At 39.5% G+C, this 24207-nt stretch overlaps 1 protein-coding gene across 10 annotated transcripts in view; it reads left to right on the plus strand.

The window, feature by feature from the left end:
* PLCB4 (phospholipase C beta 4) overlaps nucleotides 1-24207 on the plus strand; it is a 402352-nt gene that overhangs the window by 259722 nt on the left and 118423 nt on the right. For all 10 annotated transcript variants that reach the window (XM_081033465.1, XM_081033471.1, XM_081033468.1 and 7 more), the window contains 3 exons: nucleotides 12603-12683; nucleotides 13568-13627; nucleotides 14843-14986. In XM_081033465.1, coding sequence (XP_080889591.1) covers nucleotides 12603-12683; nucleotides 13568-13627; nucleotides 14843-14986 — 285 coding nt within the window. The remainder of the gene's footprint in view (nucleotides 1-12602; nucleotides 12684-13567; nucleotides 13628-14842; nucleotides 14987-24207) is intronic.

Raw genomic sequence — 24207 nt, forward strand, 5'->3', positions numbered from 1 at the left:
AGAAGCAGGATCTCTCCCCACCTTTCCTGAAATAGGTCTCAAAACCCTCGTGTGAAAGGTGCCCTCCCTATACCTGGAGGAAAGGAACATCCTTATGTCTCTGAAGACCAAGGGACTCCAAGAATTATCCAAACAAACAGTCCTTGCTAAGTCTCCCCCAGTTTACTGCACTTACTTTATACTCCTTGACCTTTGAACTATTATATTCCTCCAAGACTGGCCACTCTTCACCAATCGTCGCATAAAAATACTCGGGTCTAACTGTTTCTGTGGGTCTTCATTTCCTTATGAAGCCACCTGAGTCAAGTAAACTTATTTTAAATAAATTTGTATGTTTTTCTTTTCCAAATCTGTGTTTGTCAGTTTCATTTTCAGACCCAGCCAGAGGACCCTAAGAAGGTCAAAGAAAACTTTTATCTCCAACTTTTTTTGTGTGAAAATATGTATTATGTTATATATGTGGATATAGATGTATGACTTTTAACCTTTTTTCTAAAGTTCGCTTATGGAAGCTAGAAGCAAACATCTCTTTAGCTCTTTGAGTCACCCATTTGCTTTATCTATTTTAAACCGTAATTATTATACTATTACATCCAAGGTTTCTTAATTTGATTCTCTGAGGGAAATGAGGATGGAAAGAATTTATTTTTCATCTGTGTCCCTCTAAGTGTCCCTAAGAACATTAGTACCTCTAGTTTATGACTAATAGAGGGATAGAAAAGTATTAACCAGGACTTTTTTAGTCTCTAATTTTTTTAAAAAAGAAACAAAAGCTACATAAAATGTACTACATAGAAGGAACGTAATATTTTCTTTCAGTCAGTGGAAATAGACAAAAATATTCTCAGCAGGGAAGCCTGTCTTTTTAATATTTAATATTGATTCTGATAAATTAGTAAAAAAAAAAAAACCACACATAGTTTTTAATCTACTTGCTCTTGAAGTCATAAATAGTAAGAAATTGCTCTAAAATGGTATCTTGTGCAAAACATTGAGTGAAGCGTATGGGCTGAACCAGTATAGCTTCCTAGGTATCTAGGATGACACACTCTTTCTGCCAAAGAGTTACCCTAAGGACAGTTTTTCTGGCATCTCTATTGTTATGCTGTGAATTTTCTTCTCCCAAGTACCTAAAAGTGCAGCTAATCCGCTTAACTTTGGTGAGATGCGAAAAGGAGCCTAGTTTTTGCTCCCCAGAGCCAAGTTGCCAGGATATTGTTAGCAAATAAAGAGTTTTTGTCCTAAGTGTTATTTCAGGTGAAATCTTTTCCAGACAGCTCTTTCTGGAAGAGTTTGAAATACCCATAGTTGGTTAAGGGCATGAGTTTGGGGTTAAGTAGAAAGAGGTTCAGTGTTGGCTTTGCTACTCAAGAGGATCATGAGGCAGTCTTAAACACACTAAGCACTAAGCCGCAGCTTCCTTGTTTGAAAAATGGGGGTGGTAATAGCTACTTCACAGGGCCGGTATCAGGAATAAGTAAGTTGGATCTTTTTCGAATATGCCCCTCTTCTGGTTTAAGCCTTCAGTGGCTTCCTACGTCATTCCAAATGATTTCCAAGTCCATCTTGTTCTCCTTACAAGTTCTCTACACTACCTTTCCTTTCACTTTCCCATCCATGTTCCCTGAAATACCAGGCATACTCCAGCCTCAGGGCCTTTGCACTTTCAGTTCCGTCTCTGGACTTCTTTTCCCCATATGCCATCAGTTCTCATGATTCACTTTCCCACTTCATTCTGGTTCTGCTCAAAGTCACTTCATCCAAGAGGCTTTCATGATCATCTTATGTTTAAAAAAAAAAAGTGTATGCATACATATATTCATACATATTCCCCTACCCTTTTAGATTTTTATCTTCACATTTATCAACTTCTGATATATTTTTGGTTTTTTGTTCATTGTCAACACCCCCCCTTGCCACCCCATAATATAAGCCATGAGAGCAGAGACTTTATTTTTATTTACTGTTATATCCCTGGCAAGGAATTCATTCATCATTCAACAGGTATTTGGTAAACACCTAAAATGATCCAGGAAGTCCATAGTTACAAATCTGGGACTGAAATATTTTGTTATTTAAATGGTTCCTAATTTTTGAGGAATTTTAAGAGCACCAAGAAACAGTAACTGAGGTCCTTTTTGGGAATGTGGAGAAGGGTTAGCAAGAGATACCATCTGTGGCAGCCATGGAGGTGTGCCACTTAAACTTTCCAAGAGAAACCTGCCACTGGAGTGAAGTAAGTGAACAGGCCCCAGCTGTAGCGTCTTCAGCACCCCTGCAAAGATCATGCCAAGGGGCTCAGCCAGTGAGTGTCATGGCAAGATACTGCAGCTGGCTGGCCCTTTCCTGCCCTCCTCTGGTGGGCAGTCCTGCTGTAGGGCACCATCTGCCTAACAGAGGCATTCTCAGAGCTGTACTGCACTTGAGACCCATCCTACCCAATCTTCCTTCCTCCTGTCTCTCCTTTCAGAGATGTTAGTCCTGACTCATGGTTTGAAGGATCTCCCTATCTACTCCTGCTTCCTCTCCCCTTTGTCTTTCACAGGCATTTCCCCAGAAGATCTCTTACACTTCCAAGTCTGTCTTTTTTTTTTTTAATTAAAGTTTACTGGGGTGACAATTATTATTAAAGACACATAGATTTCAGGTGTACAATTCTGTAATACATCATTTATATATCACATTGTGTGTTCACCACCCAGAGTCAGTTATCTTTGCACAAAAGACCCCGAATAGCTAAAGCAATCCTAAGGAAAAAAAACAATTCTGGAGGTCTCACACTCCCTGACTTCAACTTGTTCTACACGTCAACAATAATCTAAACAGTATGGTATTGGCAGAAACACAGACACACGGACCATTGGAGTAGAATTGAGAACCCAGAAATAAACCCACATAAATATGGACAGATAATTTTCGACAAAGAAGCCAAAAACACACAATGGAGAAAAGACAGCCTTTTCAATAAATGGTGCTGGGAGAATTGGAAAGCCACGTGCAAAAGAATGAAACTAAACTGCTATCTGTCACCATGTACCAAAATTAATTCAAAATGGATAAAAAATCTAAATGTAAGACCTGACACAATAAACTGCGTAGAAGAAAACATCGGTACTAAACTAATGGACCTTGGGTTCCAAGAGCATTTTATGAATTTAACTTCAAAGGCAAGCGAAGTAAAAGTTAAAATAAATGAATGGGACTATATCAAACTAAAAAGCTTTTCTGCACAGCAAAAGAAACCATCGACAAAATAAAGAGGCAAACAACCGAATGGGAGAAGATTTTTGCAAATAATGCCTCCGATAAGGGGCTAATATCCAACATATGTAAGGAACTCATGAAACTCAACAACAAAAAACAAACAACGCAATGAAAAAATTGGCAGAGTGTCTGAATAGACATTTCTCCAAGTCTATATTGATGTTTGTTCCTAGATGACCCAACAGATGTGTCAGCCCTCTTCAGTGCCCCTCCTCTTTCCCCCCACAACTCCACCTCACCCCATGTAGGACAGTGACATGCTAAGTCTTTGGGACTGCCTGCAATTTTCTGAAGCCAGCTCTACACTCGCTGCAGAATTCTCTAGGTGATGGCAGTGGTCCTCGTGTGCACGCTTCAGTCATTTCTGCACTTCTGTTAAACACAATAAAAAGGGATAGAGCCAGAATTGGTCCTAAAAGACAGTGGGAACTGTGTATCTTTGAAGCCTAAAGCTAAGCTATTTCAGAAAACAAAAGTGGGAAGGGAGTGACATATCACGCAACTAGTGTAAAGAATATCATTTTTAAAGCTGAATTATTTAAGTGGGAAACACATATATTTATAAGGAAATTTCTTGGAAGTCATTTGAGATTCCTTTCCTTTTAGTGACTCTAAAAGTTTAGTTGAGTATAGTGACTCAACGTGGCTGTCATCTCCATATAGCAATAGTTTACAACATTCTTTCCTTGACCTACCTCTTCAGTTGTATGTCCTCTATGTCACCATATGTGTAATCACTTAGTATAATTTATTATTCTGGAAGTAATTGTGTTTTTATTAGAAGTCCTTTACTGAAAAGATGGATTTACCAGCTTGTGATCATGTGTTAAACATCAGCAAAGCATATCCCTTGTTGTTTTTAGAATTTGGTGGGGGAGGAGGGATGTTAAAGAAAAAGTTATTCATGACACTCATTAAAAGAATGGCAAGGCAGACTGTATTCAGGAGACTGCTACAATGAGGTTTTGCAGGAGGAGAGAGAGGTTGAGCTCAACTCTGAATACAACAAGGAAAAGGGGATTTATAGCCAAGGAATAGATGGGGGTCAGTGGGTGGAAAATTACTAAGAGGAAACATCAGGGGTAAGGGGAGGTTTAGGCTGAACCAACCTAACAGGGTTCTTCCTGAATGCAGACCAGGTGATCAGACATCACCTGGGAGATGGTAAAGATTGCAAAACCCCATCAGATATCAGGGATGATAAGATATTGAAAAGAGGGATTCTGGCTAAACCAACTTAGCAGGATTCTTGCTACCAATGGGCATTGCAAAGACAGACACAGAAGTCCAAAAGCTGAGGCCCACTGGGAAGAAGATTCAGAGGTTCCTGATTAAAGTTTGCTCAAGGAGACAATCTTTGGGGTGGTGGGGGGAGGGGAAGGAGAAGGAAGTGACATGTATTTTTAACATGTATTGTAAATATTTATTACGAAACACTTCTTTTCCTTCCTGGCTCTGAGTAAGCTGGTCTTCTTTAATTTTTTCTTATTTTAGTTGCTAAGGCAACTGTTTTCACTTACATAAGTTTTCCCATCCAAGAAAGTTACTTTGAGTGACCACCCACTCCTCCTAAAGACATGCTTTGTTGACTTAGTTCTTTCTTCGGCAAGCTGCAGATAGTTGCCAAATATCTTAGGAGTAATTTCTTCAAGTTCTATGGCAAGAATCGGGGAACCTGTCCCAACTGTCTCGCTACAACACAAAAGTGCCCTCAGAATCGGAGCATTCAGGTTTGGCTTCAGAAGGCCCACATCAGAGGTGCTTCCAGGAGAGAGAGAGAGACAAAGAGAGACAGACGCAAAGCGCTCGGCATCTCAAACTGGCAGACCTTAAAACTCAAGTCCCTCATTTATTCTGTTCTTTAGGTTCCACATATAAGTGAGATCATATGACCACTTCACGGACGGTGTAGAGCCTGACCACTGCACTGTGCACCTGAAGCTGAAGCTGACTGATATGGAATGTCAACTATAATTTAACATATATGTAGTCACAAGATGTGGAGTACAGCATAGGGAATAGAATCAGTGGAATTGTAACAGCTACATACGATCTGTGTCAGAGGGGTAGTAGATGGGGGTGTGGGGTTTTATTACTTTGTGAGGGACAGAAATGTCTATTACATTGTTTTGTACACCAAAACTAATAAAAAAAGTTAAGTCCCAAAGATTTAAGGGCTTTATCTGGAAGTAAAAAAGAAAGTGGGAATTCATGATGACCATGAAGTAAGCAGTCAGAAACATAGTGTTTGACTCTCTCAGGTGGCTCATCTGAGCACGTCCTTCCTTCCCCGTATTCAAATCCCAGTTGAGCTGACCACATTCCCACAAATCCAGGATATGGCAGAGACCTTGTCAGTAATAAGCACCATCAGGCCAAATTTCAGTTTCTTTTTAAAACATAGCAAGAAAAATCAGGAAAGCTGTTGTGTCTCCTCTTATTGCTTTTCAGTAGCCTTCATCAACTCTTCTAAGCCAGGCCACTTGGAAAGTTGATGATATTCTTTATTTCTGAGGTAAGAATAAAATGAAATGAGTGGATTAAAACTTTCTACCTGGTACCACAATAAGGGTTCACTGTATCTCACAGTCATTGCTGAAACGATCATTTGAAATGCTCCCAGTTGGTGATTGAGGGGGAGACACTTGCATTTCTGTTTCTATGGAACTTAGAACCCAAGATAGAAAGCGCGTTGCTAGCACTTGTAAAACTTGCCCAATAACTCATTTGATTGTCCCTCACCCTCTGAAACTATGATCTGCCATGTCAGGGGGATTCAGGGCAGAGGCCCTCAAGCCAGGGATTATCTCTTCAGGTCACTACTCACCAACATGCCCGTGAAGAGGGAAGAAGCTAAAACTGTTCTGATGGCTTGGCCTTTGTGCTGCATGTGTAAACTGAGGCTGACGCAGGCAAAGGACAAACACAACCTGACCTCGCTAGGCAAACACTAAACATTCAGCAAGTCGAGTTCCACAAAAATTTGCAAGCTCTGGGATTCCCTCATGCTTAGGCTTCCAGATGTTCCTTCTGGATCAGAGGAAAGAAGCACACAGTGGTACCATTCTCATGGTAAAGCTCCTCAGAACAGAAAGGTTCTCACTGCCACAATGTCGATGTAATTCCGCCACATATTTTTCTGTGTCCATTTGGGCGACTTAGGACCAGTTAGGATTAGTTTTCTCATCTGTAAGGTAAGGGTGGTGGTAGTTACCTCGTTTGTTTCTTGAATGATTAATAATAATACTGGCAACATTAGTAATAATTACTATTACTGTATTATTATATTAATCAATAATAATTTAATGGGTTCAGATTGTGTATCAAGCACCCTAATGCCCAGAGGTAACCTATGAGATAGGTACTATTGTTGTTCCTGCTTTCAGAAATGAAGAAACTAAGCTCAGAAAAGCCTGTAAGAGTCTATCTAGCCACATCTAGGTCAGATCTGTCTGACCCTAACACCAACGTAAAATGCCCAGTAGTTTACGGTGCTCATAAAATGGTTTTTGGGTTTATTTACACTTGTTTCTTTCACAGCCCAAAGGAAACTAATACACAAATGTGTATCACTAGATAAAATGAAAGGAACAAGTATTTAGGTTGAAAGGAGGAAAGAAAAAAAAAAAAAAAACTTGGGAAAGTATATCAAATTAAGGGGCAAAATTAGCAGGCAGCCCCTCTGTGGGTAGAAAAATGCCCCATAGAGCTGAAAGGAGCCACAGATTTGCGACTTGTGATCCTGGTGGTCGAAGTAATGCAAGAAAGAGAAACAATCTTAGGATTCACATTGTGCATTAGATTGCAAGGAAAGACACTAATCAGGAAAAATGGTTTTTCTTGGTATTAGGATCTGAGAAAATTCCGACACGATGTATAAGATAATGAAAAACACTGCTCCATAACAACCCAGTAACAAACACAGTCTGTACAGTTAAGAATTGCCTCTAATTTCCATGGGTAGTTTGAATACATTTGGTGTAAGAATCTTCCAGTCACGGTTGACAAGCGTATTTTGGGCTTTGTCGGAAACCTTGTATTTAGAGTTGGTCAGAACTTCTAAGAGGTCCCACTGGAGAATTTCTGTTCTGGCAGTTGCCTCCTAATATGTTATGTTTTTATCTATGAACTGTGGACACTATATGGTAAATGATATTTTTTTCCTTTTTCCTTTTGTTGTTAGAAAGCCTAGAGACAAAACAACATCCTGTGTTCACTCTGCGGGACCTTCTGACAAGTGTTTCTAAAAGTTATCTTTTACTGTCCTTATTTTGCTATTTTGCCTTATTTTTCTTCTTCTCGCCCAGAGTTCTTATCCCATTTCAAAAATGGATTCTTTGGAGTGCCACTCAAACAGTACTCCTGGTCCAGCTGGGATTCCCAGGAGGTGCTTCAAAGCCACACTCGACCTCTAAGATTATGAATTAGAAACAGATGCCCCTTCCTCCAGGCAGACAGCCACAACACATTGTTCCTGTATTTGTTTGCCAACCCTTGACAGCCCTCAAAGACTGACCCTGATGGGTCTGGGCCTCATGCAACCCCCTCAATTTGAGTAACTTCATTATCTTTTATGTATTAGCCTGCTATAAAAATATTTTATTTGAGAAAATGTCATTTCATTTCTTTATTTGAGAAAATGCTATTTCATTTCTTTAGTGCATGGATTTAGTTTTAGTGTGCTTCTGATGTGCTAGGTGCTTGGAGCACAGATGTGAACAAGAGAGTTTCAAGGAATATGCCCTCAAGGAGATCATACTCTGGCATGGGCGCCAGGCTGTAGATCAATAAACAAAGAAATGAAATAATCACAGACTGAGTTTGGTGCAAATAAGGAAATAATCAGAGACTGTAATAGAGACTCAAATGAGAGGCCTGTTAAGGAGATCAAGGAAAGCCCCCCCCCCCAAAAAAAAAGGGATATTAAGGCAAGGTCTGTAGGATGAAGAGGAGCCAGCTAATGCTAATGGAAGTACCGTGTTTCTCTGAAAATAAGACCTAGCTGGACCACCAGCTCTAATGCAACTTTTGGAGCAAAAATTAATATAAAACCCGGTCTTATTTTACTATAAGACCAGGTATGATATGATATGATATATGATATGATATGATATGACATGATATGACATGATATGGTATAATATAATACCGGGTCTTATATTAATTTTTGCTCCAAAAGATGCATTAGAGCTGATGGTCCAGCTGGGTCTTATTTTGGGGGAAACACGTAGGAAAAGACTTCTGCACAGGAAGAACTAACTGCAAGTACAAGGCCCTGAGGCTAGAAAGAGCTTCAGAATTTCAAGGAGAAGTATTCTGATGGTTGTAGTGAACAAAGAAAAGGTAGTGCAGGAGCAGAAAGAAAGATTATGCAGGGCACTTTAGGCCTTGGCAAGGAGTAAGATTTTATCCTAAATATGATGGAAATTCATTGAATGGTTTAATGAACTCATTAAACATTTAAAGAATCAATCTGGCTGCTGTGGAAAGAAAGAGTAGAAGTGAGATGATCAAGCCATGGGAGAGATGATGGTGGTTTGCACCAAGGTGGTGGTGGTGTGGAATGAAAACATGAAAAAAATGCTATGGAAGTAGACATGTTAATAGCAGTGTAACGGTGGGGTGAAGGAAAGTCAAGGTTGACTCTGTAGTGTCAATAAATGGGTAGATACTTAGCATAAAGGAAGTCTTGTGATGGACAGGCTTGGAGAGAAATGGGGGGGAATAAAGAATTCAGTTATGGACATGTTAATTTTTAAACATCTGAGTAGAGATGTCAAAAGGGTTAGATATCTGAATTGGGAACTTCAAGAGAAATGAGACGCTATTACAAATTTGGGTGTCTTCAACAAATGGCCATGGGATTAAATGAGATCTAGGAACAGAGTAGAAATGAAAATTCCCAGAACCAAGTCCTGGGGAAAATGTAGAAGTTTGATAATGAAGGAAAAGAGATTAAAGGAATGGAGCACAACCAGGATATCAAGATTGGAGAGTGTTTCAAAGAGAAGGGAATAGTCAACCACTTAAAGATCAACTCAGATAAGAAGAAGAACGTGCATACTGCATTTGGCTGCATGAAAGTCATGATGTACTTGGCCGGAGAAGTTTTGGAGCATGGTAGGAATGGAAGACAGATGGAATTGGTCAAGGATGGTAAGAAAGAGAAGCAGTGGCAAGAATGATAAGTGTGTTCGAAGTGAGGGGGAGTATTTTGAGGGAGATTAATGGCAATGTGTCTTTAACAGTAATAATTTTTTTTGTTTAAACATGCACTGTATTTTTTGACCACACCTTGTTTTTGTGTTCTGAAGGAATGATCTAATAGAGGGGAAAAATGAAGTGTGTTGGGTGGTGATAAACAAAGGACTGAAGTCCTTGTGTAGGCGAAAAAGGATTTAATCTGGAAGAGGATTGAATGGAGCAGAAGCGGGGGTGGTTAACCTTTGATGGTAGAAAGCATGCTTCATTAGGAGGAAAGAAGGAGAGAGGTTCTCATGATGGGTTTTCTTTATTCAGTAAAGCACAGTAATTGACGGGGAGTAAAGGGGTTTGAGAAGAAGCAATGAAACAGTCCTTTCAAAGAGTGGGGAATGCTTTAAGAAATAATTAAAAAATTGAAAGTTGTTGTTGAGTATCCATTTGAAGCTTGTAATCGTGAATTTAAACGAAAGCCAGACGATCCAGTTTTGTGATTTTCTTCAAGTTTTGTGATAAAATATGGATAGGATAGACTTAGAAACAGAAAATGAAGACATTGGAGTTAAGGGTGTCTGTGAGGAAGTGATTGTAATATTGGGTTGTGGAAATAAGCTAGACAAAGATGGAAGTAACAGGGGAAGTCTGATAGATAAGAGATTGGTAGGGTTAATGAACAGGAAGGTTCAAAGATGTCAGATGTAGGAGAATGAGGACTGTATAGCTAGGGGCTAAAAGGATCTGATGAAATGGTCCAAGAATTGGATGTTACCGTAGGAATCAAAATTTCAAGGTAGTGATGATAAGCTCTGAGGGTACAAGTAAGTGAGAAAGGAACAAAGAAAAAATCATTATTGCAGTTATGGAGACAAAGGAACTGAACTTTCCCCTCAAAATAAGTTGGAAAACCATTTTTATTCATTGTGCACATTTCATGAATCATCTCAAATCCTTATTTGGAATTGGATAGGTTGCACTTAAATAAATAATATGATGGTAGCTGATTCATTGTGGGTTTACTCTGTAAATAGGGCATACTTTTGAACACTGGACCAGAATTCTTCATTGCCATTAGGATGTTGATTGTGAAATACTCTAAAATGTGTCAATTCTCATAGTTTAATTAGGTAATAGTTTCCATTTCTGAATCAGTAATGATTTAAGACTCCCATGACCTTTTGGGTCAAGATGGCCATTTTGTCTGTTGTACAAACACCCTTCTGATTTAGCCATATTTATGTGCCCAGTCTCATCCCTGTCACTCCCTTGAGATCTTCTAACTACCCCAACTCCTCAGAAGTCCCTAGTGTCAGGACAAGCCTACATGTCGTTACAAATGCTGCTCCCTCTGCCTGGCAGCCTGCTTTACCTGGATAACTACTCCTCATTCTCTAAGACCCATCTAAAGGATCAACCTCAGTCAAACATTTTATGAGAAATTGAACCACCCAGAAGTACCTCGTTGTGGGTTTAAAAACATCACCTATTGGCAATTTCATATTGTTAGCAATTTGCTACCACAAATGGAAATTTAAACTACCCATTATTGACAGTAGCTACCCCTTGCTGAATTGTAACAGTGTGCTAAGGATCTTACATTTGCCATCTCATTGAATTCTCACGGTAGGCCTGAAAGGCAGGTGTAAATACTTTCACTTATTTGACAAAGATTCTGACACTTAGAAAGGATCTTTCTGGGAGAAGGTAAATAACAAGTAAGTGGCAGAACTGGGTTTTGATTCTAAAGACAAAGGGCATACCACCAAACCCCTTTCTTTGTCTTATTCATTGCTGTGACTTTAGGGCCTACTACATACATGGTACAGAGTTAAAATATGTATGATAATTCTTCATCTGTCGGAAAACTACCCAAACAAATGGGAAGACTAGCTTTGTTCATGACTTGCAGGACTCTAAATTCTGTCACTTGATGGTGGCCCAGGATCTTGACATTGGATTTACCTGATGAACGTTGCTGCTTCCCTAGAATTTAGAAAGATACATTTTGATAGATGAAGCTAAGAGTCGGAACTGATTTAAAATCTTAATCCCATAAGTACTCTTTATTTGTTTTAAGTCACTACCTCAATCCGTGTTTGCCAGATAGGTTCCTTATTGCTGGCGCTTTATTTACCTAGGAGGACAAGTTCTTTAGATCAGGAGACAAACTGTGGATTTGTTGACACATGAGTGCCAAGTCTTGGTGTAATGCAAACAGAGGGGGAGGGCATCTGGGTTCATTTCCTAAATACCCTTTTTTCTCTCAGTGACATAGAATTTTCCCGGTGTTCGAAAGCACAATGGTGCTTTCTAACTGAAAACCAGGAATCTTTTGGCAAATACAACATAGCTGCTCTAGGATCCTTGCATTTGTCCAACATTCCTTCTTGATTCAAATTTTGATTCTGTAGTCTTCACCAGAGCATCAGGTGCCAAAGTGCACAGCAGTGGATTGCAAACTTCAGCGTGCCTCCGAATCACCTGGAGGGCTTGTGGGAACACAGATTTCTGGTCCTCACCCCAGAGACTCTGACTGGGTCCTTCTGGGCTGGAGCCCTAGATTCTGCCCTGCAGTCAAGCTCCCCGGTGCTGCGGGTGCTGCTGGTTCAAGGACTCAAAGTGCCTCTCAAGTCCTGGTTGACAGGGCACCAAATGAGGTTGGATATAAAAGCAAAAATCTCAGCAGTGTCCTGAGTGAACATCTGAATGCTGAATTGTGTAGACAGAAAAACAAAAATGACGACTTTCAAAAATAGTATCTCCTGATGTTTGACATCACGTTAAATGCGGGCAGTGAGTCGTCTTGTGTGGAGGGGAACAAGTGAGCAGGAACCTGGGGAGTCCTTCTTCCATGATCTTAGAGAAACTTTCTTCTCTGTGACCTTCAGGACATCCGTGTGTTGTGTTCCTGAAGCTATTCTAGAGGAAGATGCTACATAAAATTGGTCAGTCTTTCAATACAAATGTGAATGCAAAAAGTTTTCAAAATGAAAACATTTTATACTAAGTGTGGTCATTCGATTCAGGATGCGAAAGGGTGGTTTCTCATTTGCCCTTGTTTAGAGGCTAAAAGATATTTGCATTTTTATTAGATTCAAAATGGTGTAAGTCATGCAGATCAACACGTTTCTTTTTAACAGGAATCCATTGTGTTCGAACCCAACTGCCTCTTCAAAGTGGATGAATTTGGCTTCTTTCTGACCTGGAAAAGTGAAGGCAAGGTATGGCGCAGTGAGTTGTTCTTTCCTGTTGTCTGGGTTAAGCCATTTTATTTCTCAATGAGTAGACAGAGTGCTTCTTGAGGGCATGGACCCTATGCTTACTCATTTATTCAAGATTTTTAGAAATGTGCTTCCAGTGCCAGGCATGCTGACACAGTGGTGACAAGGACATTATCCTAGTCCTCACAGATTACAGTCTAAGAGCAAAATCAGACATCGAAAACAAGACAAAAAAAAGGTACAAGTCATTGAGTGTTGTGAAGGGAAAGGTCAGATTGTTACAAGAGTTTAAAACAGGCAGGTCTGATTTAATCTTGGCAATTAGGAAGGTTTCCCAGAAGAAGAGCTGTTCAAGCTGAAGTCTCCAAGGTACATGAAGAGTATGTTCATCTGGTTATATTGCAAGATTTAACTCAGTGCATCACACAATGTACACATTTAATGGACGTTTGAGCTGAATTTAAGGAAAGTAAAGTTGCAGTTATATATAAATAGTATTACTGCCACTTACTATTTCATGTATACCTATTATATGTAAAAAAGTACAGCATTTTGTAAACATTTTATAAATAATTATTCAGAGGTGCATTTATGTGTGTGTATATATATATGTATATGTATATGTATGTATATGTGTGTATATATATATATATATATATATATACACACACACACACACACACACACACACACACACTTGAAATGGGATGTTTTGGGTCTTGACTATTTCTGATTGGTACAAATTATTATTGTTTTCACTCCCTCTTCTACCTTACTCTAATCAACATTGCCTTCATCATCACAAACATTTGCTAAGTACCTTGTTTGTGCCATAGGACTGGCAGAACTTGGCTCACTGCTGTATTTTATTCTCTCTTTTTCAGGAAGGACAAGTGCTAGAATGCTCCCTCATCAACAGTGTTCGGTTGGGAGCCACACCAAAGGTACCTGTGAATGGTGTTTGCTGTCCTTCTAAATACAGATTTGCTTAGATTAGAAATGGTCTCCTAAATACTATTTAACCTGTTACTGCCCCCAAATCATCAGCTGGGAATTGAGAACAGTTTAGAAATCTTCTCATGAATAACTGTTGGGTGATTTGGCTTGCATTATGTTTAGTTATGTTAGAAATGTTATTAACCCTTGAAAGCAAAGACCCTTGCTTGATGCCAGCATCAAAATCCCTCTGCCCCCTTTTTTTTTTTTAGCAAACAATGATTCATTGCTGGTTTGTGGGTGATGCAGAAATTTAAGTGGCTTGGGTAGTTCCCTATTCGTGCACCTATGCATGCAGACACTGGCTCACCTTGAAGGGTTGGTTTGCCTCTAAGGAAAAAAAAGTGACAGAGCGCATAAGTCAGCCTTCTGTGTGAAGTCACTGTGAAAGTGACTGATTTGTTTGAATAAGATGTTTGCATAGTGGTGCTAGGAATTTAAAAGATGTTTTTTTCTAGAATATTCTAGCACAGTGTTTATTCCCTTTTCCATAATAGCCCTGCAGGTTTTTAGATGTTCAAAACAAAATTTTGTTCCAAACTTTGTTTTGTTTTTATTTTTCAAGCTATTCTCTTTTGTGTTAGTTCAAATTTCTGTGTAATTATGTTGGCATTTCCTCCTGAGTTCTTTCCGAGGACAAAGACACTCTTTTATTTGCTAATTAGGGTAAACTTACACAGATTTCATTCCAAATGTGGATGCCATGGCTTCTAGAGGTGAACACAGTCACTCTTTGTGTCCAGGCTACTTGAGGGACTTAATCTCATTTCTGAGTAACCAAGGATGCTGGTTGTGGCAATGCCAATCTTATTTGTGTGAAACCTTGGTGACTGTTCTCCGTGAGCGACCCCTTCAATCTTTGTGGACACAAACAAGTCCCAGTCAGAGCCTTTCCATCTTGTTGCCATATTCCACACCTGGATTTCTAAATCAATAACATTACAGTACCTTTCTTACCAAATGAGTTCCAGTAATATGTACTGTTACAGATTTTACCTCTGCAAGTTTTAGAATAATGCGAGATGTCTGGCATTTTACATAGAAAACATTTGCATATTGCATATATATGTAAATTTTTTGTCAAACGTGGTTTCTTTTTACCAGGTTTCCTCCACGCTCTGTGATCTAACATACTTTTTTCCTATTTATAAACCTCTATACAGGATCCCAAAATCCTGGCTGCTCTTGAAGCTGTTGGAAAATCCGAAAATGATCTGGAAGGGCGGATAGTTTGTGTCTGCAGTGGGACAGATTTGGTGAACATCAGTTTCACTTACATGGTGGCTGAAAATCCAGAAGTAACTAAGGTAGCCTCAGTGAACTGCCTGCCTCCCTTCCCGTCCCCATACATGCATATGTGGTACACGTAATTTTTTATAATATAATTTCGATATATATATATTTTAATTGTATAATAATTTAAATTTAAAAAAAAAATATTTCTATTTTCTTGGTGGAATGTTGGTATAGAAAATTCAGCAAAGCACAATACCCTGTTAGCATGTCACTCAGATGCACCAGTAACCCAAATACCTTCTGTGATGTGTTGCAGGAAAAATTAGCCCAGCACCTCTCAGACTTGCATGTGCACGGGAATGAATCACCTGAGATTTTGTTAAAATTCTGTTAAAATTCTTCTGATTCAATAAGTCTGAGGTGGAACCAAAATTGTCCCTTTCTGACAAGTTCCCAGTTGATACGGATGCTGCTCGTCTGACAACCACAGTTTGAGTAGCAAGGGGCTTGATCAGCACTGCCTCGTGGAAATAGAATGCAGGCAACAGATAAAATGTAAATTTATCTAGCAGCTACGTTTAAAAAGTAAAAAGAATTAGTGCAGTTAATTTCAATAAAATAATGTATTTAACTGAATATATGCCAACTATTGTCATTTTAACATGAAATCGATATAAAATTTATTAGTGACACAGTTTACGTTCTTCTGTTCATACTAAGTCTTTTCACAAGTGCTCGATAGCTACATAGGGGTAATGGCTACCATCTAGACCATGTTGGACACACAGGTCTAGATGGTTAAGATAGCCAAACCCCTCCCAAGGGGTTTGAAGTACTGGGTTATGATCCATCCTTTAATACCATGCCCAGCACACTATTGCCCTAGCAAGCGAGTCTGAAAGAGATTTTGGCCAAAGTAGACAGTCTCAAATTTAAATCCTTTTTCTGCAAGCCATTTGTTTCACAGTGCTTTTGACTCCGAAAAGAGCTCCCGTTGTCTTTCTTTCTGTGATATATGTGAAGAGGCCTGCATCTTGGCTGTCCCATCACAGAGACCTGGATTTTGGGGGATACAGGGGGTATTTCATTTTCCCAGTAATATTACAAGTAGAAACTCAGTTCAGGGTTGAATGACAAAAGCCATCATTAGAAGTATCGAATTTTAGAGCTAGAAGGGAATGTACGTAAGATCACTGGAGGAAACTGAGAGTAGAAGACTGAACCCTGGACCCAGAGCTGACTGGTAGAAGATTTGAGTTCTGCAGACTCCGAGACAATAAAGGCTCTCTTACCCTCCCTCAAAGTGTGGTCCACATTCCAGCAGCAATGGCTTCACTTGGGAGCTCCTTACACATTAAAGTCACAGGACCCTCAGACCTATTGATCCAGAATCTTCATTTTTAACAAGACCCCCCTCCCCACCCGGTAACTCATATGTGCAGTAAAGTCTAAGAAGTGTGCCTGGCTTTGTAGCTTTGGGGCCAAGGATCTTACGTGAGAGCCTTTGCTTCTGCCCTCTGTTGGTTTTGTTGGTTTTGTGCTATTGTTCCAGATCACCTCACTTTGGGAGAATAGATTTTGCAGTACCTTCACGTTCTTTTATTATTTTGCTCAGGTCAACACCTAGTTTGAATGGCTTTTTGAACCCTGATGATCTAAACAAGGGGTGTCCAAACGTTTTTCAATGTTTTTCACCAAGGGCCACATGCAGTAATATACACAAACAGCCGGGCCACTCACTCGAGGTGAAGTATGTATTGCCTTACCTGGTTTATTTAAGTAAACTAAATATATTTTTGGAATTTGCTGCGGGCCAATTAAAAATGGATTGAAGGCCACAGTTGACCTGCGGGCCGCCGTTTGGACACCTCTGATCTAAACAAACGTTGTTCCTGCTTCTTGTAGTTCACACCAGCATATGTGCTACAGAGGTGTTTTTAGTTGCAATTTCATAGCAACATTCAGTCGTAGAGGTCCATGCTGACCACCCACAAATTAAAAAAGGTTTGTGAAATCACATACAGGTATTTAGCCACCAGAAATTGAGCAAAATGATACTTCCATAGACCTGTTTCCTGGCTTTGTCAACTTGTCATATTGTAAGAAACAGTATGACTAGGTATAAGCTTTAGGGACCAGGTTGCCTTGGCTTAAATCCTTGCTCTTCCACTTCTCAGCGATGCGACTTAGACATACAACTTGCCTCTCTGTACCTCATTTCCTTAGTCTGTAAAATGGGAATAATACTAAAATAGCTAATCTTAGGATTGTTGTGAGGATTACACAAGTTATTACATGGAAAGTGCTTCGTGTACTGCCTTTCTCATTGAAAACCTTGATGTGTCTTAGCTATTATGATCACAGGGTAGAATTTTAGAGCTGGAAATGGAACTTAGGAAGGGCTTCCCAGCACCCATTTTTCAGATGAAGAGATGAAGCCGAAGAGTTAAAAGAACTCACCTAAGACTGCGCACCTAAGGCTGGGCCAGAGTTTGACGTAAAACTCAAGCGTTCTGATTTCCCATGTTATGCTGCCCACTCCACCCAGGACCTCAGCAAGTACAGTACTGGGAAAATGGTTCAGTTTAGTAAATCCCATGTAACTGTTTTGCCTTCTGTGTTTCGATTGCTGTCAGTTTTGGTCCATTTTGTTTAAGAACCTTGTTCTTATGTAGAACCTGTACTTATATAGATATTATATATGTGTATGTGTGAAGCAGGGGGTGTATCGTATACTTAAAGATAAAAGGTTGTGTTTTTTTTCTAGTATCGTTTTCCCTGAACTTTAAGATAAGCTAGCCAAACAAGTAAGGACTATAAAATAATACTGTCCTGAATTTTCATTGCAAACTCAATACTATTTAAACCTCCTCTTATTGAAGAAACTAAATGTTTCTGGGAAACTAAACAGTTCTGGGAACTGTTACTTAGAATTTCATATTTCATTAATAGTGTAATATGTAAATACAAATCTCACGGTCTAAACTAGATTTCCCATATTATTAGAGCCTGTCCTGTTGGCTGATGGACACATAGAAAAGATATGGAAAAAATGTTTTCACTAACTATATGTGTATGTGGATAATCTTGCCCACCTCTTGATTGTAAAACTTAAAATACTGTATTAATCTAATTTCAGAATACTTAACCACTTTCACCACTGACAACATTTTCCCCATCACTGCCATTTTGTTCATATTCCTCTACATGTGTTCTTATCCCAAACAGAACACACAAACCATCAAACTGAGAGGATTTATACAAAATACACACAGATGTAATAACCTCAAGTCAAAGTGATGGCGGAATTCATAAATTAAATCAGGTCAAGTGAGAAATGTAAAGATCTCCCAGTGTACCTGAAATGGTGTTTGTGACATAGCTTGTGGTACCACTCTAACGTGAGTACAAGTTAGGGGTCTAGAACATGGCACCAAAGAATGTGCTAACTGGCCCTTTAGCCAGCTGTATTCCTGGTCAGTTTATCACAAAAGTCAGTTAAAGCAAGTTATCATTTTTTAAAACAGCACACACATACCTTAAACACTTTATTTTAACTCAAAGCATATAAATGTGACTCAATTCTTGGCTAGTCTTTTAAGGCCAAAGTGTTTTCATTAGGTATGGGGCTGTTGATTGAAGTCGATACATTTTTTGTCAGTTCCTCATCCATAATGCATTGTCTCAAATACCCAGTTTGGTTTCTGTAAAGTAGAACTGAGACCATAAAGACACTCATGGAGCAATGACGTACAGAATCCTACAATTGTATGACTTCTTTCCCTAATGCTTTAGTTGCCTTATTCGTACAGAGTTTAAAAAAAAAATTTTTAGCAACTTGCCTTTAAAGAAATCTTCCCAACATATTCAACTAGAGAAAGAGCCACCACTTTCCACAAGCATATTTCATGGGTTCACGTAACATTTTATTACAACAAACATAAACCAGTTTGAAAACACACATAAGTAACTCATGGTAAGCATGCAAGGTGAGAGCAAGAGTACATCCTGGGAAAGTAGCTTATTAACTCTGAGAGTTCAGCACTTTCTGGGTGGTCAGGGTGTTTTTCGTGTTTCATGAACATCTGAGATGCCTTGGTCTGAGCAGTGAGATATAAGTTAAGAGAGTCTTTAGTGTAGAACTTGCTTGGGAGTATTTATCCTATGAGATTCTTCAATCTGTTCTTAATTCCTTGGCTCCTATGACAAAAGCTGACCATTCTGAGAAATTTGCTTCGCCAAACATTTAATCCGGACAAATGAGCCCATTTTCAACTTCATGTACTCTCCATGGAGGACCCTTTCCTGACCCTGAGGAAGCCAAGCCATGTTACCTTCTTTGTGCATCCACTTCTCAAACACGTCCTGAGTTTTTTCTTCTTTTTTCAAGTGGGTGTTTTAAGAGTCCCTAAAATTTTACATGAACTCTTTTTTCGGGTTGAGGTTTCAAATAAATATAAAACGTTTCCAGTACACATGACTGTGAAAATATGATTGTGCTTTTCTTTTCAAGAAAAGATGGCACCAGTATAAAAGACATTTTTGTAGCTCAGCTTGTATTTTCTTCAGCTGCCCTTAGTAATAAACTTGCTTTGCCACACTGTACCTCTTTAGAAGATTGGAACTCAGTTTTATAGACCTTTCCCCCTGCAAAATACATGTCTAATAATATTGTACACTTAAGTACAAGTCCAAGCTTCTCACCCTTCTGCCACTGTCATTTCAAGTTGTTAAGACCATGAACACCTTCCTCGCGTGGGTTCATTAACGAACACTCGTATATGTAGAATCTAGCTGCTTCTCACCACCACCCAGGCCAATATCATTTCTCCCTTAACTGGCTTCTCTGACTTTGGCCTTGCCCCTTTTAATCTAGTCTCAAAATAACAGCTGGAGAGATGTTGTTAAAATATAATTCCGATCACATAATTCCACTGCTCAGAAACCTCCAAAGCTTACAAGGCCCTGCAAGAAGCAACCCTCATTTCCCTTTCCCTTTCTGTCTTCATCTCCCTCTTTACTTCTTATGTTTCCTTCCAGCCTCAGGGACTTTGCATGTGCTGTTCCTTTCGCCTGGAATATACTCTTTCCCCAGTTACACGCATGCTTTCTCCCTCACATTCTGAAGTCTGTACTGGAATATCACCTAGTGGGAGCTCCCCCCCTCAGCCCCTTCCTGACTCCTTATCCTGCTTTATTTTTCTTCATAACACTGTTAACATACCGTATATTCATTTGTTGTCTCTCTCCTTCCACACGAAGCCAATGTCCCTTTCACGGCTGCATCCCCAATATGTAGAACAGTCATTACTCAACATTTAATAAGTACTCGGTAAATACCTGTTTTATTGAGGTCTTTATGTTCACTGAATCAATGAATTCTAACCTGGGTCATAAATAGGTATAACCCTTAATGCTGCAGACCAAGGTATTTTGCAGTGTAGCTCTGAGAAAACTAGGAAAGTGATCTTTGGACAAGAAGATTGAGAAAATGCGATTCAGTGATAATCCAAAAGGTCTGGGATTCCATGGTGTTATTTATAGAGTCACTTTTCAGGATGCAATGGGCCTGTTGCTAAGAATCCATGTCAACACTGGAGGTTTTAACCCTGGTGTCTTGGCCTCTTGCCAATTTCGATCATTATTTTCTGCTTACCTAAATCCTTCCTGTCACTTCAGTTAGAAAATCTAGCTTTCATTTCCTCTCCTTAAAAACCCTCTGTTAAAAAGAATTGCTAACAAAGTGCTGACACTTTTTCCTCAAACACAGTGTGCCTGTACATAGTACGGTAGTTCATTCTCACATGTCATGTAGCTTAAAACACCTATGAATAAAATCAGCCACACGAAGAAGGTATTTTCCAATTTGTTTCTATGCTGGAATAAAGCTTTTTTATCCTGACTCATACTTATCTCCTTGCCCACTGCTACCATGATAATACCGAACATGATAACAACTTTCTCTAGTTAGAAAAGCAACTCAGTTTCTCTCGTGTATTTTCCTCTTAGAATGCAACTAGCTTGCGAGGATTTTGGTGTCTGGTGATTGGAGTTCAGATGTCTTTCATTAAGTTGCAGCTGGGGCTACACATCAGACTGGAATTACAGAGTCACTGTACATACGCTTGAAATGCAACCCGCATTTAAAATATCCACAATAAGTCTGGTATTTTATACCAAGTTGAATTTCCCTTTGATTACAAAAATAAGCTGCTCTCAAGAAGTTCAACATGCGAAGATTTGGATTGAGTTTAGACAATTTCCAGGCTACTCATTATACTTTATGCAGATTATAAATATTTGGCAAACCCCATAATTATACTTTGTAACCAAATCATCACATAGTGTGGTGAATAACCACCAAAGAAATTAAATGACAAAAATGTTATGTGTTCTTTTTGTATACAGAAAGATCAAGTCAGTTTTTTATAGGTGATAAAATCTTATTGTAGTGAATTGGGTTAAATGTCAACATCACTTTGCTAAACTTCAATTATGTGAGTGGAAGTCTTACTGCAATGGTTCTTGGAGAAGGGGTTTATTCTTTTTTTCATTGAAAAAAAACAAATCAAGTTCACTATTTAGTAAGTCCCTTCTACTGGCTTTGCTAATACCCTGCAGTGCTCCCTTTCCTCAACTAGTTTCTCTGCCCTACCCAAGGTCAAGTTTGGAGCTACTCAAAGGGATTAGACTAGAGACCTCACTAAGAGCGTCTTAAAAATGCAAATTCTCTCTGCTGGCACTTTTGAATGAATTAGAAATTCTGGGGGTGAAGCTCAGTAATCTCTTTTAACTAGAAGGTTATTAACCCAGGTAATTCTGATGCTGGGTGAAGTTTGACTCCTGTTGGCTAGCATAAAAATGGATTTAGTCCCAAAATCATGATTTGGAGCCCAAACAAGTGTTTTAGTTTGAAGTGTACAAAGCAATGTAATATGTTAATAATAGTTAGACATTTAAACCCCTCATAAATGATAACCCCCCCAAACTACTACCCATCTGACATCTTATATAGCTATTACAATACCATTGACTATCGTCCCTATGCTGTACTCCACATCCTGTGACTAAATATACCTATATATTTAGTTATAGTTGATATTCAATATTCTACTTCAGCTTCAGGTCTATAGTGCATTGGTCAGGCTTCTACACAGTCTATGCTGTAGTCAATCAATTTGGTAAAAACTTATTTGGTCAGACTGTGTAGATGCCAAATTGATTTACCGAATTGACTGACTACAGCATACAGATAAATCTCTAGACCTATCTATTCCACTGGCTTAGAATACAAAAAGCACAATTAAAAAGGATTCATTTCCTTGACCCCAGAAAGAAGTTTGTTTCAAAGCACCCCCTCTTAAAATGCTACTTCTTGAAATGCAGTTTTAATTGTATTATATATGCCGGTGGTTCTCAAAGTGTGGTCCCCAGACCAGCAGCTCCAGCAGTACCTGGAAACTGAATTAGAGATGCAGATTCTCAGGCCACAACCCAGCCCTACTGAATCATTAACCTGGGTTGAACTAGCCCTGCAGTACATTCAAGTTTGAGAACCACTGCCCACAGACAAGCTCACTAATTAGCATTTATATCCTGCTTCTCTGGCAGAAGCCTTGAAGAACTTACATTAACTTCCCTGCCTGCTGCCCAGGCTCTCCTCTGCCAATGCCAGCTGAATGGTAAATAGCTAAATTGTAAATCTGAATTTCCTGTCTATCACCCTAGCCCCAATATACAAATTGATTGCAGTCTTTCACCACATTGCCTCACTGTTTTTTGAGGCTCAAGTCTGGCATGGGGTGTGTGTGTGTGTGTGTGTGTGTGTGTGTGATTTTTTTCATGTTTCCAAGTCTGAAAGTTGGCATGTTCTTGTTTTACTTTGGTTTTTCTTTAAACCATTCTGAATTCATGGGAAATAAATCAGTGAGGGGCAGTAAAACATTTTCTTAAGAGATAGAGCTGCGAATCAGAGCAGACAAGTGGGTTCCTATTCATAAACTTTAAATGCCACAGCCCACCTAGGTGTTTTCTTGCCAAATAAAGATAAGGGGGTTTGTTTGTTTTGTTGCTGGATTGAATGTAGATACCATCAGCCTCTGTGCCTTGGGAGAGCTGTGTGCCTCAGTCAATCTGTGGAGTGGTGAACCATCTCAGTGGGCCTCCCACAACCACCTCAGTGGGCCTCCCACAACCCCCTCAGTGGGTCATCCCACAACCATCTCAGTGGTCCTCCCACAACCATCTCAGTGGGGTTCCCACAACCACCTCAGTGGGCCATCCCACAACCATCTCAGTGGGCCTCCCACAACCATCTCAGTGGGGTTCCCACAACCACCTCAGTGGGCCATCCCACAACCATCTCAGTGGGCCTCCCACAACCACCTTTCATCTCTCTTGCTCCCTTCCTGCTCTTGCAAGACCATCTGTCCCAAAGTTCAGTACTTCAGTGTCTCATCCATGGTGGCACTCTCTGAATTCTGAAATTGTTTTTTTATGTCACCAAAAGTTGTATTTCCTTTAGACCAGAAGTTGTGAACTCAGACGCCTACAGGAGCCAGAGAGATGGTGTGAATAATGAAAAAGTGCCAGGCAAAGACAAATAGGGAAATGTGTAGACTTTAGTGAATTGGAGTGTACATACCTATGCCCATAACTTGGAGGAGAGAGGGGAGGGCAGTATCCACTTAGTTCCCGCCAGTTTTCAAACTGTCAGAACATGGGCCTAAGGTTGCTACGTGGTGGTGGTGGTGGTGGTGGTGGTGGTGGTGGTGGTCATGTTTTTTCCGTGAGATAACTGAACATCTGGATTTCTTACATGAAATCTCCTGATGTTAAAATATTGACAAATACATTCATTTTTTTAAACACTGTGTGTGCCAAATGACAAACACGTCTGTGGATCATTTAGAATCTTAGCACTAGACATCAGCCAGCATAGAGCGTGATGCATTTAACACCAAGGTGAATGCTAACATTTACTTAATGTGTGTACTTCATTGACATTTTAAATGAACACTCCCATTTTTTTTCCTTCTTCTTTCAGCTATTCACCCAAGAATTGTTTTCTGATTAATTATAAATTGGCATGAATCATTCCATTGCGTAGGCTTTTTTATCCTCCTTGTAAAAGTAGGGAGCTGTACCAAGGGACCCTTGACATTATTTTCTCCTATAAGACTTAAAGATTCGTTTTGCAGAAGAGATTGCGCTGGATGTCAAGGAGGGTACCAGTGAATGGCTTTGACAGGATGCTTGTATATACATAGAGGTCCCTAGATTGGCCTGATGT

The sequence above is a fragment of the Rhinolophus hipposideros genome (assembly GCF_964194185.1).
Source record: "Rhinolophus hipposideros genome assembly, chromosome: 22".
NCBI lineage: Eukaryota > Metazoa > Chordata > Mammalia > Chiroptera > Rhinolophidae > Rhinolophus > Rhinolophus hipposideros.